The sequence below is a fragment of the Carcharodon carcharias genome, chromosome 21 (assembly GCF_017639515.1).
Source record: "Carcharodon carcharias isolate sCarCar2 chromosome 21, sCarCar2.pri, whole genome shotgun sequence".
NCBI classification, from domain to species: Eukaryota; Metazoa; Chordata; class Chondrichthyes; order Lamniformes; family Lamnidae; genus Carcharodon; species Carcharodon carcharias.
Window position 1 is genome coordinate 90,237,232 of NC_054487.1, and position 17,777 is coordinate 90,255,008.

The 17,777-nt window shown below is 44.3% G+C and overlaps 1 protein-coding gene across 2 annotated transcripts in view; it reads right to left on the reverse strand.

Annotated features, from left to right (window-relative positions):
* zdhhc17 (zinc finger DHHC-type palmitoyltransferase 17) overlaps positions 1 to 17,777 on the reverse strand; it is a 135,084-nt gene that overhangs the window by 12,849 nt on the left and 104,458 nt on the right. For both annotated transcript variants that reach the window (XM_041216281.1, XM_041216280.1), the window contains exons 12-13: positions 4,807 to 4,869; positions 3,599 to 3,692 (exon numbers count right to left, since the gene is read on the reverse strand). In XM_041216281.1, the coding sequence (XP_041072215.1) occupies positions 3,599 to 3,692; positions 4,807 to 4,869 (157 nt within the window). The remainder of the gene's footprint in view (positions 1 to 3,598; positions 3,693 to 4,806; positions 4,870 to 17,777) is intronic.

The following is a 17,777-nucleotide window of genomic DNA, read 5'->3' on the forward strand; positions in this document are numbered from 1 at the left end:
CTTTTCCCACCTATTTCCATTATTTTTAAATATTTTTAAATCTTTCATGCTCCCCCCACCCCCACTAGAGCTATACCTTTAGTGCCCTACCATCCATTCTTAATTAGCACATTCGTTTAGATAATATCACCAACTTTAACACCTATGTGTTCTTTTGTTCTGTTGTTTGTGACATCTTTTGATGATCTGCTTCTATCACGCTTGTTTGTCCCTACAACCACACCAACCCCCTCCACTTCTCTCTCTCTCCCCCCGCACACACCTTAAACCAGCTTATATTTCAACTCTTTCTTGGACTCACTCAAGTTCTGTCGAAGGGTCATGAGGACTCGAAACGTCAACTCTTTTCTTCTCCGCCGATGCTGCCAGACCTGCTGAGTTTTTCCAGGTAATTCTGTTTTTGTTTTGGATTTCCAGCATCCGCAGTTTTTTTGTTTTTAACAATATCCTGGAGTCACATTTATGGCTGCAGAAGTGCCTAATTGCAGCCCTCACTGCTGGGTCTTCTACCACTATTGCTCTTACACTCTTACTCCTCCCCGCATGTGCATATGAGCCACCCACAGTGCTGTGAACTTGGCTCTGGCTGCACTCTCCAGAGGAACCTTCACCCGCACCGTTTTCCAATGCAGAAAATCAGTTCTTGAGTGAGATGCACTCTGGGGCTTTCCTGACTACCTGCCTGCCTCCCTTCTTCTGACTGGTGATCAACCATTCCCTCTCTGACTGCACTTCCTTAAGCTGTGGAGTGACCACACCTAAAAACGTGCTATCAACGTAACCCTCAGCCTCACGGATGCTCCGCTGTGTGTCCAGCTGATACTCAAGCTGCGAAACCCATTGCTTGAGCTGGTCAAGCCGGTGGCACTTCCTGCACATGTGGTCACCCAGACTGCAATGAGTGTCGAAGAATTCCCACATGCTGCAGGCCACACAACGCATGGGACTGAGCTCCCTCGCCAGACATTTTGTTTGTTTTTAATTAAAACTATTTCCTTAAATTTAAGCCCTGCTCTGCTCACTGAAGTCTCTCTCTTTACAGTCCCCCTCTGCTCACAGGCTCAATCTTTACAGCCCCACTCTGCTCACTGAAGTCTCTCTCTTTACAGTCCTCCTCTGCTCGCAGACTCAATCTTTACAGCCCCACTCTGCTCACTGAAGTCTCAATCTTTACAGTCCTCCTCTGCTCGCAGACTCAATCTTTACAGCCCCACTCTGCTCACTGAAGTCTCAATCTTTACAGTCCTCCTCTGCTCGCAGACTCAATCTTTACAACCCCACTCTGCTCGCAGACTCAATCTTTACAGCCCCACTCTGCTCGCAGACTCAATCTTTACAGCCCCACTCTGCTCGCAGACTCAATCTTTACAGCCCCACTCTGCTCGCAGACTCAATCTTTACAGCCCCACTCTGCTCGCAGACTCAATCTTTACAGCCCCATTCTGCTCACTGAAGTCTCAATCTTTACAGCCCCACTCTGCTCGCAGACTCAATCTTTATAGCCCCACTCTGCTTGCAGACTCAATCTTTATAGCCCCACTCTGCTCACTGAAGTCTCTCTCTTTACAGCCCCACTCTGTTCACTGAAGTCTCAATCTTTACAGTCCCACTCTGCTCGCAGACTCGCTCTTTACAGCCCCACTCTGCTCACTGAAGTCACTCTCTTTACAGCCCAGCTCTGCTCACTGAAGTCTCACTCTTTACAGTCCAGCTCTGCTCACTGAAGTCTCTCTCTTTACAGCCCAGCTCTGCTCACTGAAGTCTCTCTCTTTACAGCCCCGCTCTGCTCACTGAAGTCTCGCACTTTACAGCCCGCTCTCCTCAAAGTCTCAAACTTTACAGCTCAGCTCTGCTCTGCTCCCTTCTGCTTAAAGGGAAAAGTTTCTTCCTATGTACCCCATCTATGCCCCTCATAATTTTGTACATCTCAATCAGGTCCCCCTTCAGCCTTCTCTGCTCTAAGGAAAACAACCCCAGCCTATCCAGTCTCTCTTCATAGCAGAAACACTCCAGCCCAGGTAACATCCTGGTGAATCTCCTCTGCACCCTCTCCAGTGCAATCACATTCTTCCTATAGTGTGACGACCAGAACTACACACAGTACTCCAGATGTGGCCAAACGAACGCTTTATACAAGTTTATCATAACTTCCCTGCTCTTATATTCCAAGTCTCGACTAATAAACCCAAATATCCCATATGCCTTCTTAACCACCTTACCTACCTGTCCTGCTGCCTTCAAGGATCTAAGGACATGTACACCAAGGTCCCCCTGATCCTCTGTACTTCCTAGGGTCCTACCATTCATTGTGTATTTCCTTGTTGTGTAAGTCCTCCCAAAGTCCATCACCTCACACTTCTCAGGATTAAATTCCATTTGCCACTGTCCTGCCCATCTGACCAGCTTGTCTATATCATCCTGTAGTCTAAGGCTTTCCTCCTCGCTATTTACCACACGTGTCATCTGCAAACTTACTGATCATATCTCCTACATTCATGCCTAGATCATTAATGTACACTACAAAGAGCAAGGGACCCAGCACCAAACCCTGCGGTACACCACTGGACACAGGCTTCCAGTCACAAAAACAACCTTCAACCATCACCCTCTGTCTCCTGCTACTAAGCCAATTTTTGGTCCAATTTACCAATTTGCCCTGGATCCCGTGGGCTCTTACTTTCTTGACCAGTCACCCATGCGAGACTTTGTCAAAAGCCTTACTGAAGTCCATGTAGACTACATCAACTACACTACACTCATCTACACACCAACTCACCTTCTCAAAAAATTCAATCAAATTGGTTTGACATGGTCTCCGCCTGTCAAAGCCATGCTGACTATGCTTGATTAATCCCTGCCTCTGCATGTGGAGATTAATTTGGTTCCTCAGAATTTTTTCCAAACGTTTTCTTACCATTGATGTTAGAATAGTCCCTATTAAAAGATAGTCCCTAATAAATCTAATAAGGAATTCAGAGAAATTCACAGGGAGTGGTTGAGGTGAATTCTACAGATGCTTTCAAGGGAAAGTTAGGTAAACACATGAGGGAGAATGGAATACAAGTGTTACTGATTTGATGAAATAGGTTGGGAGGAATGTTCATGGGATGTGGGTGTCGCTGGCTAGGCCAGCATTTATTGCCCATCCCTAATTGTCCTTGATCAGAGAGTCAACCACATTGCTGTGGGTCTGGATTCACATATAGGCCAGACAAGGTAAGGGTGGCAGATTTCCTTCCCTAAAGGACATTAGTCCTTTAGTGAACCAGATGGGTTTTTACTACAATGGTTTCATGGTCATCATCAGACTTTTAATTCCAGAGTTTTTTTTATACTGAATTCAAATTTCACCATCTCTTGGTCCCTAGAGCGTTACCCTGGGTCTCTGGAATACTAGTCTAGTGACAATACCACTATGCCACCACCTCCCTCATGTGGAGCATTAACACAGCATTGATCAGTTGGGCCAAATGGCCTATTTCTGTAGTGGGCATTCTATATAATCCTATTTTTGCTTAGCCTTTTAGTGGTCGACTGGTATTAGCTCTGCCTATGTTCCCCGAATTGCTTTAGGGTCAGTATGAATGGTAAGACTTACCCACACAGTTACCAACCCATGGACAATGATGATCGAACTTGGCGATGCACCTGTTGCACACGGCACAATGCTTGGACCGTACAGGCTTCTGGATCTGATCAGAAAACACAAAGCTGCTTTGAAATAGAGCATGCACAGTTGTGTTGTAAAGGAACATAAATGTTTTTGTAGCCATCAGTTGTGTACATGTCACTAATCCCTGATGCTGATGGCCTTCTTGGGACAGTTTAAATTAATTCAGTGGACATGGGAGTTGGTGGTAAGGCCAGCATTTATTGCCCATCTCTCATTTGCTCCTCAAGGTGGTGGTGAACCATCTTCTTGAATGCAACTCAGTGGCTTACTTGGCCATTTCAGAAAGAATTTAAGAGTCAGCCCCACTGTTGTAGGTCTGGAGTTACAGAAAGGCCAGATCGGGTAAAGGCTGATTTCTCACTTGAAACGACATTAGTGAACCAGATGGGGTTTTTATAAAAGTGCGGTAATTTCATGATCACCATTACTTGGATTAGATTTTTATTCCCAATTTATTAATTGAATTTAAATTCCTCCAGCTGCCATGGTGGGATTTGAACTCGTGCTTGGAGCCTCTAGATTATTAGTACAGTAACACAGCCACTATGTTGTAGTCATAGCCCTTGTTCTTTGCCTCAACCTTTGTGCCCTGGAGAATAAACAAAACAACCCAAGCACTGGGCCCAATATTAACAGCATCCTTGGGGAGTGAAGCACCGGTTTGGAATAGAGCACAGGTGAGGGACTAGTCAAAGCCACTTATACCATTTATGTAAGATTTCCAGCATCCACAGTACTTTTCTCTGACACTCAGGTCAGATCCGCTAAGGATCAACAAGTTTTCTAGTTATAATATATATATATTTTGTAATATATTAAAAATTTCAAATTTAAAGCATAAACTCATTTAATATGCAGCTGATTTCCTGTTTAAGATATTAGAATTAAGCAGAAAATCTACAAAAACTTGATGAGTTAACAGCAATGTGATTATTTATTTAGATTTCATAAGTGTACTGATAAAGTGATTACACTTTTGCAAACTGCATGAAATATTGGTTTGGCTATGTTTAAAACTCTATGTTAAAACCCATGTTTAAAACCCTATCTTTAAAAGTATTTCAGGCTAAGATGGAGAAAGGCATCTGAAGAATGAGACAGGAAAACAAATGAAAAGGCAGATCATATCTTACCAAACAAGTACTGCAAAATATACTAAGATCCAAGTGCCCAGATTCAGCCAGCTCCACTATCGTCTGTGATACAAGAATAAAAACAGCAAAAATAAGTAATGTCTTGCTCAATGCTTGAATTTTGAGCTATTTTAAGCATACAATGACACAGTCCTACAGCTGAACTAGTTCAACAACAACTTCCATTTATCCAGCACCTTTTAATGTAACAAAATATCAGAAGACACTTCATAAAAGTGTAATCAGACACAAACTGACTTCGAGCCTGAGGAGGAGACATTAGGACAGGTAACCAAATGCTTGGCCAAAGAGGAGGTTTTAATTAAGCAGCATCTCCAAGGACGGGAGAAAGAGAGAGACAGATGGAGAAAGGATGAGGTTTAGAGAGGGAATTGCAGAGCTAGGGGCACAGGCAGCGAGAGCCACAGCCACTAATGGTGATGCTAAAGAAGTTGAGGGTGTACAAGCGACCAGAGTTGGAAGTGTACAGAGTAGAGCTGGGGAAGTTAAAGAGGTAGAGAATGAAGAGTGCTTGACAAAATATTTTCTCCACTATCCTAATTCAGTTGTGCAGGAGACAAACATGATCTAAGACCTGAGATGAAAGGTTGGGCCTGTACTCAATGGAGTTGAGGAGAATGAGTGGTAGTCTTATTAAAAAATATAATGGATATAATCTTCATGGAGGAAGACACAAAAATCTCCCAAAAATAATAGAGAACCAAAGGGCTAGAGGGAATGACAAATTGAAATAAATTAGTATTAGTGAAAAAGTAGTAGTGGAGAAATTAATAGGGCTGAAAGTTGATAAATTCCCAGGGCCCAATGATCTACATCTCCAGAGTGTTGAAACAGGTAGCTGCAGAGATAGAAGCTGTATTGGTGATCATCTTTCAAAATTCTATAGATTCTAGAACAGTGTCTGCAGATCGGAAGGTAGCAAATGTAACCCCATTGTTTAAGGAAGTGGGAGAGAGAAAACAGGGAACTACAGACCTGTTAGCCTGGCTTCAGTAGTAGGGAAAATACTAGAATCTATTATAAAGGATGTGATAACTGGACACTTAGAAAATAATGGTATGATTGGGCAGATTCAACATGGATTTATGAAATAGAAATCATGTTTGACAAACCTGTTGGAGTTTTTTGAGGATGTTACCAGCAGAATAGGTAAGGGGCAGAATCTTCTGTTCAGCAAGTGGGGGAGGGTGGGGCCTGCTGGTTGACGTGTAAAATGAAGTGGGGTGATGTTGGTCATTTCGATTTTCAGTTAGGCGGGCGCACAGCCCATTCGACTGTGTGCCCGCCAAACTGTCAAAGGCCTATTAAGGCCATTTAAAAAGTAATTAACATGATTAATGGACCTGCCCGTCCAACCTTAAGGTTGGCGGACAGGCTGGGAGCCCAGGCGGGCTTCTGAAAAAACATGAAACCTCATCCACGGGCGGGATGAGGTTTCATGAAGGTATTAAAATTTTAACAAAATGTTTAAATAAAAGAAATTGACATGTCCCAACTCATGTGACACTGGCACATTTTCAAACCTGAGCCGATCTTCCTGAGGTAGCACTTTCCCCAGGGAGACCCGTGAGCTCTTTCATGCACATGCGCAAAAGAGTGTACTCCCAGCTCAGGGAATCCACCCCCCCCTCCGCCCACACAGGGAGTGCACAGCGCTTCCTGGTGGATGTCACGCTGGGCGGGCCTTAATAGGTCTGCCCATGTAATATGACGGCTGCCCCCGATTGGGGCCGCCAATCGGGAACCCGCCTGCTCCCGCACAACCCCCCCGAAGAGGGGAGGATTCTGCCCAAGGAGAACCATGGTTGTGCTGTACTTGGGTTTTCAGAAGGCTTTCGATAAGATCCCACCCAGGAGGTTAGTACGAAAAATTAGAGCTCATGGGATAGGGGGTAATATACTGGAATGGATTGAGAATTGGTTAACAGACAGAAAACAGAGAGTAGGAATAAATGCATCATTCTCAGGTTGGAAGGCAGTTATTAGTGGGGGCAGGAATCGGTGCTTGGGCCCCAGCTGTTCACAATCTATATCAATGATTTAGATATTGGGACCAAATGTAATATTTTCAAATTTGTGGGTGACACAAAACTAAGTGGGAATGTGAGTTATGAAGATGATGCATAGAGGCTTCAAGAGGATTTGGACAAGCTGAGTGAGTGGGCGGGAACATAGCAGGTGCAATATAATGTGAATGAGTGTGAGGTTATCCACTTTGGTAAGAGGAACAGAGTGCAGAGTATTGCTTAAATGGTGAGAGATTGGCAAGCATTAATGTCCAAAGGAGCCTGGGTGTCCCTGTTCATGAGTCACTAGAATGGAGGTGCAGCAAGCAATTAGGAAGGTAAATGGTATGTTGGCCTATATCGCAAGAGGATTTAAGTACAGGAGTAAAGATGTCTTGCTTCATTTGTATAGTGCCTTGGTAAGGCTGCACCTGGAATATTGTGTAGAGTTTTGGTCTCCTTACCTAAGGGAGGATTTACTTACCAGTGCAGTGGGAGTTCACCAGTAGTTTGGGGGAATAGTGTGTCATTCTGTAACGAAGGTGGTGTGTGTGTGTGTGCACGCGCGCGCGTGTGTGTGTGTGATGAAAAGGTTAAAGGTGTTACGTTTGAAGTACAAATAAATTGGTAACATTGAACATTTGTATTTTTGGATAAGCTGAGGGGTTGTTTGAATTTCAAAGGGGAATCAGGTGCGAAGGAAAACGTTTACATCCTGCATATGTCCATAGGTCAATAGGAGTGCGGTATGATATTTTTATTGACCCAAAAGCAAAGATAAGATGGAAACATGAAGGATCTTATATTTGGAAGGATTTGAGCTTCAAAGGGGTGTGAGAACAATGGGACAGAGGTGAAAGGGAAAAAAGGTATATCAGAGTTACTGTGGATAGCTGTTGATGTGAGAGAACTAGAGATAGCTATTGAGCTGGAAACTGTCGAGCCATTAAGCTGGAGATGGCTGGCGCTGTTTGAGCTATTGTGAAGTCTTGGGCTGCAGCAAGCAGTTTTATTCTGAAAGGAATTCCATAGCAAAGTGGAAGAAGGTACAAGTCAGGTGGCACACCTTTATCGAAGCTCCAGCAGTCTGCCTTGTGTGATGTTACTGGATTCCATATTTAAATATCTGTAAGGGATATTTGCCTGGAAGGTGTTTAATCGTGAGTTAGACCAAGTAGAGAGTTTTGGGGGAATGTTTTGTAAGGCTAATCTTAATTGTGTAACTGTAATCTTGTGTACTTAGCTTTTCTTTTATTTTTCTTAATAAAACTTATACTTTCAACTTTTAAAAACCCAAATGTGTTAGTGGACCTCTTACTGCTGAGATCGGGAGGTCTTCTTCTCATTATTAGAATACAAAAATAAAGGTTGTGATCTGTAAGCCAAGTTTCCCTCTAGGATTTGGTTTGCACAACAATTAACACCGGCTGTGGTCAGAACACCTGGGATGGCGAGACTGTCCTATCAGGAGAGATTGAGCAGACAGGGCCTGTATTCTCCAGAGTTTAAAAGAATGAGGGGTCTTATTGAAACTTACTAAATTTTTAAGGGGCTCCAGAGAGAGTGCAGAGGAGATTTACCAGGATGTTGCCTTTTTCTGAAGAGTTTTAGTTACGAGGAGAGATTGGATAGACTGGGGTTATTTTCCCTGGAGCATAGGAGATTGAGGGGTGATATGATTGAGGTGGATAAAATTATGAAGGATATAGATAGGGTAGACAGGAAGGAAGTTTTCCCCTTGGTGGAGGGATCAATAACCAGGAGGCATAGGTTTAAGGTAAGGGGCAGGAGGTTTAGAGGGGATGTGAGGAAGAATTCTTTCACCCAGAGAGTGGTGGGAATCTGGAGCTCACTGCCTGAAAGGGTGGTAGAGGCAGAAACTCTCATAACATTTAAGAAGTATTTGGATGTACACTTGCGATGCCATGGCATACAAGGGTATGGGCCTAGTGCTGGAAAATGGGATTAGAATAGTTAGGCACTTGTTTGACTGGCAGAGACTCGATGGGCTGAAGGGCCCTTTTCTGTGCTATAGACCTCTATGACTCTGTGGCTCGACAGGGATGCAGAAAGGATATTTCCTCTGGCTGGGGCTCTAGAACAAGAGGACTCAGTCTCAGAATAAGGGATAAGCCATTTAGGGCTGAGATGAAGAGGAATTTCGAAACTGAGGGTGGTAAATCTTTAGAATTCTCTACAACAGAGGGCTTGGAAGCTCAGTAATTGATAATGCACAAGTGATTGATAGATTTCTGAAGCAGCCCATGTCCAAAAGCAGCAAGATATGGACAATATTCTAGTTTTGGGCTGACAAGTGGCAAGTAACATTCGTGTCACACAAGTGCCAGGCAATGAACGCCTCCAACAAGAGAGAATCTAACCATCTCCCCTTGATATTCAACGGCATTACCACTGCTGAATCCCCCACTATCAACGTCCTGGGGGGGGGTTACCAAAGACCAGAAACAGTTAGGAAATAGAGATAGTTTAAGTAAGTTATATTTGTATTCGTAGGTGTTAGGAATGAGTTTTAGCTTTAAAGTTTAAGTTTGATTTGCACTTCTGTATCTGTATGTTAGGAAGAGGTCAAGCTAAGTTTTAGTTTCACTTTGAAAGGTGCCTGCATTTCTCATGAGAGTTTTACGACTGTTGTAGCTAAGTTAAACAAACAAGAGAACAGAAACTGGGCTGATGTCTAACAACAGGGGTCCAGAGAGCGCACACAGAAGAAACTTGGAACAGCAGTTTGATTTGGAGGCTGTTTGACTTCAGATGGTTTTGAACATATTAGCTAAATGGTGAGAGATCGCAGAGCCCTGAGATGCAGAAGGATCTGGGCGTCCTAGTGTATGAGTTGCAAAAGGCTGGTATACAGGTACAGCAAGTAATTAGGAAAGCTAATAGAATGTCATCAGTTATTGCAAGAGAAATTGAATACAAAAGTAGAGGGAGATCATGTTCAGTTATACAGAGCACCACTGAGACCACATCTGAGTACTGTGTACAGTATTGGTCACCTTATTTAAGGAAGGATGTAAATACATTGGAAGCAGTTCAGAGAAGGTTTACCAGATTAATACCTGGAATGGGTGGGCTGTCTTATGAGTAAATATTGGAGAGGCTAAGCTTGTGTCCATTGGAGTTTAGGAGAGCAAGAGGCGACTTGATTGAAACATATAAGATCCTGAGGGGACTTGACGGGGTGGATGTGGAAAGAATGCTTCCTCTTGTGAGGGAATCTAGAACTAGGGGTCACTGTTTAACAATAACAATAAAGGGTTGCCCATTTAAAATGGGGATGAGGTGAATTTTTTTCTCTCAGAGGGTGGTGAGGCTTTGGAACTCTCTTTTTCAAAAGGCAGTGGAAGCAGAGTGAATATTTTTCAGGCAGAGGTGGATAGGTTCTTGGCAAGCAAGGGGTTGATAGGTTATTGGGGGCAGGCAGGATGCAGATTTGAGGTTACTATCAGATCAGCCATGATCTTATTAAATGGCAGAGCAGGCTCGAGGGGCCGAATTGCCTGTTCCTCTTGTTCGTATATCCACTGTCTACAAGTCAGGCACAAGTTAGGAGTGTGATGGAATACTCTCCACTTGCCTCAAGAAGCTTGACACCATCCAGGACAAGGCAGCCCACTTGATTGGTGCCACATCCACAAACATTCACTCCCTCCACCTCCAATGCACAGTGGCAGCAGTGTGAACCATCTACAAGATGCACTGCAGGAACATAACAAGACTCCTTAGGCAGCACCTTCCAAACCCACGACCACTACCATCTAGAAGAAGAAGGGCAACAGACAGGTGGGGACACCGCCACCTGTAAGTTCCCCTCCAAGCCACACACCATCCTGACGTGGAAATGTATTCACTGTTGCTGGGTCAAGATCCTGGAACTCCCTCCCTAACAGCACTGTGGGTGTATCTACACCACATGGACTGCAGCGGTTCACATATGCAGCTCACCACCACCTTCTCAAGGGCAATTAGGGATGGGCAATAAACATTGGCCAAGCCAGTGATGCCCACATCCCATGAACAAATTTTAAAAATTACATCAAGGGCTATGGGGATAGCGAGGAAAAATAATCAGCCATGATCTAGCTGAATGGAGGAATAGACTTGAGGGGCTGAATGGCCTACTCCTGCTCTTATGTTCCTACAAGATTCTGAGGGGGCTTCACGGGTCGGATGCTGAGAGGCCGTTCCCCTCGTGGGGGCATCTAGGATTAGCGGACAGGGTTTAAAAAGTAGTGGTCTCCCAATTAAGATAGGGATGAGGAAGAACTTCTTCTCTCAGAGAGTCGTTAGTCTTTGGAATTCTCTTCCACAGAGAGGGTGTGGCTGGGTCATTGAACATATTCAAGGCTGAGTTAGACTGATTTTTAGTCGAAAAATGAGTTAAGGGTCATGGGGACAGGCAGGACAGGGAGTTAAGGCCACAATCAGACAAGCCATGATCTTACTGAATGTTAGAGCAGGCTCGATGGGCCAAATGGCCTATGCTGCTCCCATTTCTTATGATCTATGACCTCAGTTTCCTTATGAACCTCAATGCTGTCCTGTAATGGTCATCATGATGACCACTGGTCCTTCTGCCAATTTTGGCTTGAGATCTCTCCTTCGCCCTATCAAAACTGACAAAAATTGGAATGTTTCTCTACTTTGCTGTCTGGACTTGGGTGTACAGGGCACAAGCTCAAATTTTGCAGATGACAGAAAACTTGGAAGAATTGTGAACTGTGAGAAGGATAGAGGACATGGACAGCCTGGTGGAATCAGCAGACACATGGCAGGTGAAATTTAATGCAGTGTGAGGTGATATATTTTGGTGGGAAGAATGAGGAGAGGCAATATGAAATAAAGGGGTGCAGGAACAGAGGGGGCACAAATCATTGAAGGTGGCAGAGCAGGTTGAGAAAAATGCTTAATAAAGCATATGGGATCCTGGGCTCTTTAAATAGAGGCATGGAGTACAAAAAGCAAGGAACTTATGATGAACCTTCAGAAAATACTGGTTCAGCCTCAACTGGAGTATTGTGTCCTATTCTGGGCACAACATTTTAGGAAGAATGTGAAAACATTTGAGTGGGTGCAGAAAGATTTACAAGAATGGTTCCAGAGATGAGGGACTTGAGTTACTGTTTAGATCACCGGCAGATGGAGCCTCAGTTTAATGTTTGATCCAAAATACAGCATCTCTGAAAGTGCAGCACTTCCCTGAAGTAATCTACCACTGACTGATGGAATGAAAGCAACTTTTGCTGGTGTGCTGGTTCTAATGGTGAGATTCAGTTATTTCCACTGGGGCTGAAGTAATGTTTTAAATAGGTTTAAGCTAAACAATTCTGGGCACACCCTTTTGGAAGGGTGTGATGGCCTTGAAGAGGGTGGATATTTATCAGAATGGTTTCAGCGATGAGGAATTAGTTTTTGTATGGACTTGTGAACCTGAGGTTGGTCTCCTTAGAGCAGAGACGCCTAAAGGAGGTCTAATAAAAGTGTTTAAAATCATGAAGGGTTTAGATAGAGTAAATAGAGAAAAACAGTTTCCAATTGCTGAAGGGTCAATATTAGAGGGTACAGATCTCAAGTTATCAATAAAACAACCAGAGGTTACATGAGGTAAAGCATTTTTTTTATACAATGAGTAGTTAGGATTTGGAATACACTTCCCAATAGGATGGTGGATACAGATTCAATGGTAGCTTTCAAAAGGCAATTGAATGAATTGTTGTAGGACAGAAAACTGTAGAGTGTAGGGGCTATGGGGAAACAACAGCGGAATAGGTCTAACTGGATTGCTCTTTGAAAGAGCCGACACAGACTCGATGGAATGAATAGCCTCCTTCTGTGCTGTACTATCCTATGTTTCTATATTATATATTCTATATTATGCCCAGCTCCTAGTGTGCATGACCATCTCTTTAGGAAGATAGCACCCTATTTTATTATTTTATGGGATGTGGGTGCTGCTGATTCAGCCAGCATTTTTATTGGCCATCCCTAATTGCCCTTGAGAAGGTGGCACAGCGCTGTTAAGGAGGGACTTCCAGGATTTTGATCCAATGACAGTGAAGGAACGGCAATATATTTCCAAGTTAGGATGGTGAGTGGCTTGGAGGGGAACCTGCAAGGGGTGGTGTTCCCGTGTGTTTGCTGCCCTTGCTTTTTAGGCGGTAATGGTTGCGGGTTTAAAAGGAGCGGTTGAAGAAAGCGCTATTTGACTGTGTAGCATTCCCTCAGCATTGCAGTTTCAGCCTAGATTATGTTCTCAAGTCTTTGGAGTGAAAATTGAACCCACGATCTTTCAGAGGCAAAGTGACTAACAATTGCAATCAATTTCTATCAATTAGTCTATAATTGATCCGTTCACTAGGTGAGTAAATCCTTCAGTGGTGGAAAGTTTACAAGAATCCTTGCGCTCCTTGCGCTCTGACTGACCACGTGAGCAGGAAGTGCCACCAGCTGCAGCTACTTGAGTTCCGAGTTTCGGAGACACTGAGGTGCACCAGCGAGGCTGAGGGGTCCATGGATAGCACGTTTTTAGACATGGTCACCCCACAGCTTACGGAAGTGCAGACAGAGAAGGAATGAGTGACCATCAGTCAGAAGAAAGATGTCAGGCAGGTAGCAAGAAAATCCCCAGGGAGCATCTCGTTTGAGAACCGTTTTTCTGTGTTGGAAAACGGTGAGAGTGACAGTTCCTCTGGGGATGCAGCCACACTCATGGCACTGAGTGGCTCAGCTGCACAGGGCTGGGAGGGAAAAAAGGGGAAGAGCAATAGCGGTAGGAGACTCGATAGTAAGGGGAACAGACAGGTGTTTCTGCGGCCGTAGATGTGACTCCAGGATGGTATGTTGCCTCCCTGGTGCCAGGGCCAAGGATGTTACTGAACGGCTGCAGGGCATTCTAAAGGGGGAGGGCAAACAGACTGAGATCATGGTACATACTGGTACCAACGACATAGGTAGAAAGAGGGATGAGCTCCTGCAAGCAAAATTTAGGGAGCGAGGAAACAGATTAAAAAACAGGACCTCAAAGGTAGTAATCTCTGGATTACGTCCAGTGCCACACACTAGTGAGTATAGAAATAGGAGGTTAGTCCAGATGCATGTGTGGCTGGAGAGATGGTGCAGGAGGGAGAGCTTCAGATTTCTGGGACATTGGGACCGTTTCTGGGGGCGGTGGGACCTGTACAAGACAGACGGGTTGCCCTGAACCGGAAGGGGACCAACATCCTTGTGGGGAGGTTTACTAGTGCTGTTGGGGAGGGTTTAAATTAACTTGGCGGGGGGATAGGATCCTGAGAGGAGATTCAGCAAGGGGAGATGCACAGCCAAAATTAGAAGAGAGAGCAAGTGAGTCTGGAAGGCATTGAAATTATAGGCCAGTTAAAGCACAAGGGAGTTTGGCAAGGTTAGATGGTATTTGTTTTAATGCAAGGAGTCTGACGAATAAGGCAGATGAGTTGATGGCACAAATTAACATGATGTCATAGTTGAGAGAAGGGCAGGATTGGCAGCTCAATATTCCAGGAGAAAGGGTCTTCACACAAGACAGGGAAGGAGGTAAAAGAGGAGGGGGTATCACAATATTGATCAAGGAATCAATTACAGTGGTAAGGAGGGATGACATCTTAGAAGGCTCCTCAAATAAAGCCATATGGGTAGAACTGAAAAACAAAAAAGGAGCAATCACATTGTTGGGAGTGTACTACAGGGCCCCAAACAGTCAGAGAGAAATAGAAGAGCAGATATGTTAGCAAATTTCAGAAGTATAAAAATAATAGGATAGAAATAGTGGGGGATTTCAACTTCCCCAACATTAACTTGGATAGTCATAGTGTGATAGGTTTAGAGAGAATGGCATTCTTAAAATACATCCAGGAGAGCTTTTAAGCCAGTACGTAGAAGGTCCTATAAGAGAGGGGGTGGTCCTGGACTGAATTTTAGGGAATGAAACTGGGCAAATGGTAGAGGTATCAGTGGGGGAGCATTTTTCAGATAGTGATCATAATTCTGTTAGATTCAAGGTTGTTATGGAAAAGGACAAGGATGGGCCAGAAATCAGAGGTCTAAATTAAGGGAAGGCTGATTTTAATAAGATCAGACATGATTTGGCCAGAGTGGACTGTGAGCAGCTACTTTTATGTAAATCTGTGTCAGAGCAGTGGGACTCATTCAAGAAGGAAATAGGGAGAGTACAGGGCCAACATATTCCAGTAAAGACAAAGGGTGGGACCAACAAATCCAGGGAATCCTGGATGTCGAAGGATATACAGGATTGGATAGAGAGAAAAAGGGAAGCTTATGGCAGATACTGAGGGCTCAAAACAGCGGAAGCCTCAGAGGAGTATCGAATGTGTAGGGGGGAACTTAAAAAGGAAATTAGGAGAAAAAAGGGGGCATTAAAAAACATTGGCAGGCAAAATAAAGGAAAATCCAAAGTCATTTTACAAGTACGTTAAGGGAAAAATCCCCCCCCCGCCCCCCCCTTGCTTGGAGGGGGGGTGGGGGGAGTGCAGGAGTGGGCAGGCGCGCTTCCAATCAGCGCCCCCAATTGGGGGTGCACCAATTAAGGCCGGCCCAGCGTGACGTCTGCAAAGAAGTGCAATGCGCTCCCTGTGCGGGCAGGGGGAAGGTGATTCCCTCAGCTGAGGGTGCACAGATCTCCTGAGGCTAAGTGCTGCCTCAGGGAGATCGGCTCAGAATTAAAATTTGTAATATAAGTGATAAAAAAATTTCCCTGACTTGTCCCCTCATGCGACACTGTCACATGAATTGCGACATGTCCATAACTTTTACTGAAACCTTTAATAAAAATTTAAATACCCTCATAGAACTTCATCTTGGCCATGGGTGAGGTTTGATGCTTTTTCTGAAGCCTGCCAGGGCTCCCGGCCTGTTCACCAACCTTAAGGTTGGACGGGCAGGTCCATTAATGACTTTAATTAGTTTTTCAATGGCCTCAATAGGCCATTGACTCGGCTGCGCCCCCTGCCGACCTGAAAATGGAAGTGATGTGGGGTGATGGTGGGAGCTCCACCCGAAGTCATCCCGCGTCATTTTAGTCGGCGAGTGGGCTCCACCCCTGCTCACCGATCGGAGGATCCTACCCTAAGTGTAAGAGTATTTCATGCAGTTCTGGAATCCGCATTATAGGAAGGATGTGATTGCACTAGAGAGAATGCAGAGGAGATTTACCAGGATGTTGCCTAGGCTGGAGAGTTTTAGTTATGAGGAGAGATTGGATAGACTGGGGTTATTTTCCCTGGAGCAGAGGAGATTGAGGGGGGACATGATTGAGGTGTATAAAATTATGAGGGGCATAGATAGGGTAGACAGGAAGGAACTTTTCCCCATGGTGGAGGGATCAATAACCAAGGGGCATAGATTTATGGTAAGGGGCAGGAGGTTAAGAAGGGATGTGAGGAAGAATTTTTTCACCCAGAGGGTGGTGGGAATCTGGAACTCACTGCCTGAAAGGGTGGTAGAGGCAGAAACTCTCATAACATTTAAGAAGTATTTGGATGTGCACTTGCGATGCCATGGCATACAAGGCTATGGGCCTAGTGCTGGAAAATGGGATTAGAATAGTTAGGTACTTGTTTGACCAGCGTAGACTCGATGGACCGAAGGGCCTTTTTCTGTGCTGTAGACCTCTATGACTCAATGACTAATCAGAGGTCCAAAGTTACCTGTTCCTCGCAAGCACTCTACGCCTACTCCATGTAATTAGCAAATTAATTTTAACATAGATAAGTGCGAAGTATTACATTTTGGCAAGAAAAATAAGGAGGCCCCATATTTGTAACAAGAATCTAAACAGGATAGTGGAACCAAGAGATCCGGGAATACAAATACACATATCACCAAGGTTATGACAATAACCTTATGTCAATAAAGCTGTTAGAAAAAAGCAAACCAAGCCACTCGGCTTTATTTTTTGAAGGAATTGAATTGTAAAGTAGGGAAGTTATGGTAAACTTGTATCCAACTTTGGTTAGGGCATTGTGTGCAGTCCTGGTCAACATATTATAAAAAGGATATAGAGGCACTGGAGAAGGTGTCAAGAAGAACTACAAGGATGATATTAAACTTCTGGGGGTATGGCTATCAGAAGAGGCTGAGAGCAGGCTGGGTCTCCTTTCTCTTGAAAAGAGAAGGCTGAGGGGTTACCAAATGGAGGTCTTTAAAATTATGAAAGATAGACACAGAAAATATTTCCTCTTGTGGGGAAGAGCATAACTAAAGATCAGCAATATAAGATAGTTACCAAGAAATCCAATAGGAAATTCAGAAGAAACTTTTCCACCCAAGGAGTGACCACAGGGAGTTAATGAGGTGAATGGTACAGATGTTTTTTTAATTCTTTTTGCTGGCAAGGCCAGTATTTATTGCCTGCTCCTCATTGCTACAACTGAGTGATTTGTGAGGCTGTTTCAAGGGGCAGTTAAGAGTCAACCACACAGCTGTGGGTCTGGAGTCAAACGTAGGCCGGAATGGGTAAGGACAACAGATTTCCTTCCCTAAAGAATGTTAGTGAACCAGATGGGTTTTTACGACAATCGACAATAGTTTCATGGGCTGGGATTCTTTGGTCCCGCCTGTGGTGGGCATCACTGCAGACAAGATGGGATAATTTGGAGAGCAGCCAAAAGTTAACTGAAAATCCTGCCCATTGTTACCATTGCTGAAACTAGCTTTCAATTCCAGACTTTTAAATTGATTAATTGCATTTGAATTCCACCTGCTGCCATGGTGAGATTTGAACTCCTGCCCCCAGAACATTAGCCTGGGCCTCTGGATTATTAGTCCAGTGATATTGCCACTACACCACTGTCTCCGCTTAAAGGGAGGCTATATAAGCAGGAGGTGAAGGGAAGACGGTGGAAGGCGGCTCAAGTGGAACATAAATGTCAACATGAACAGATTGGACTG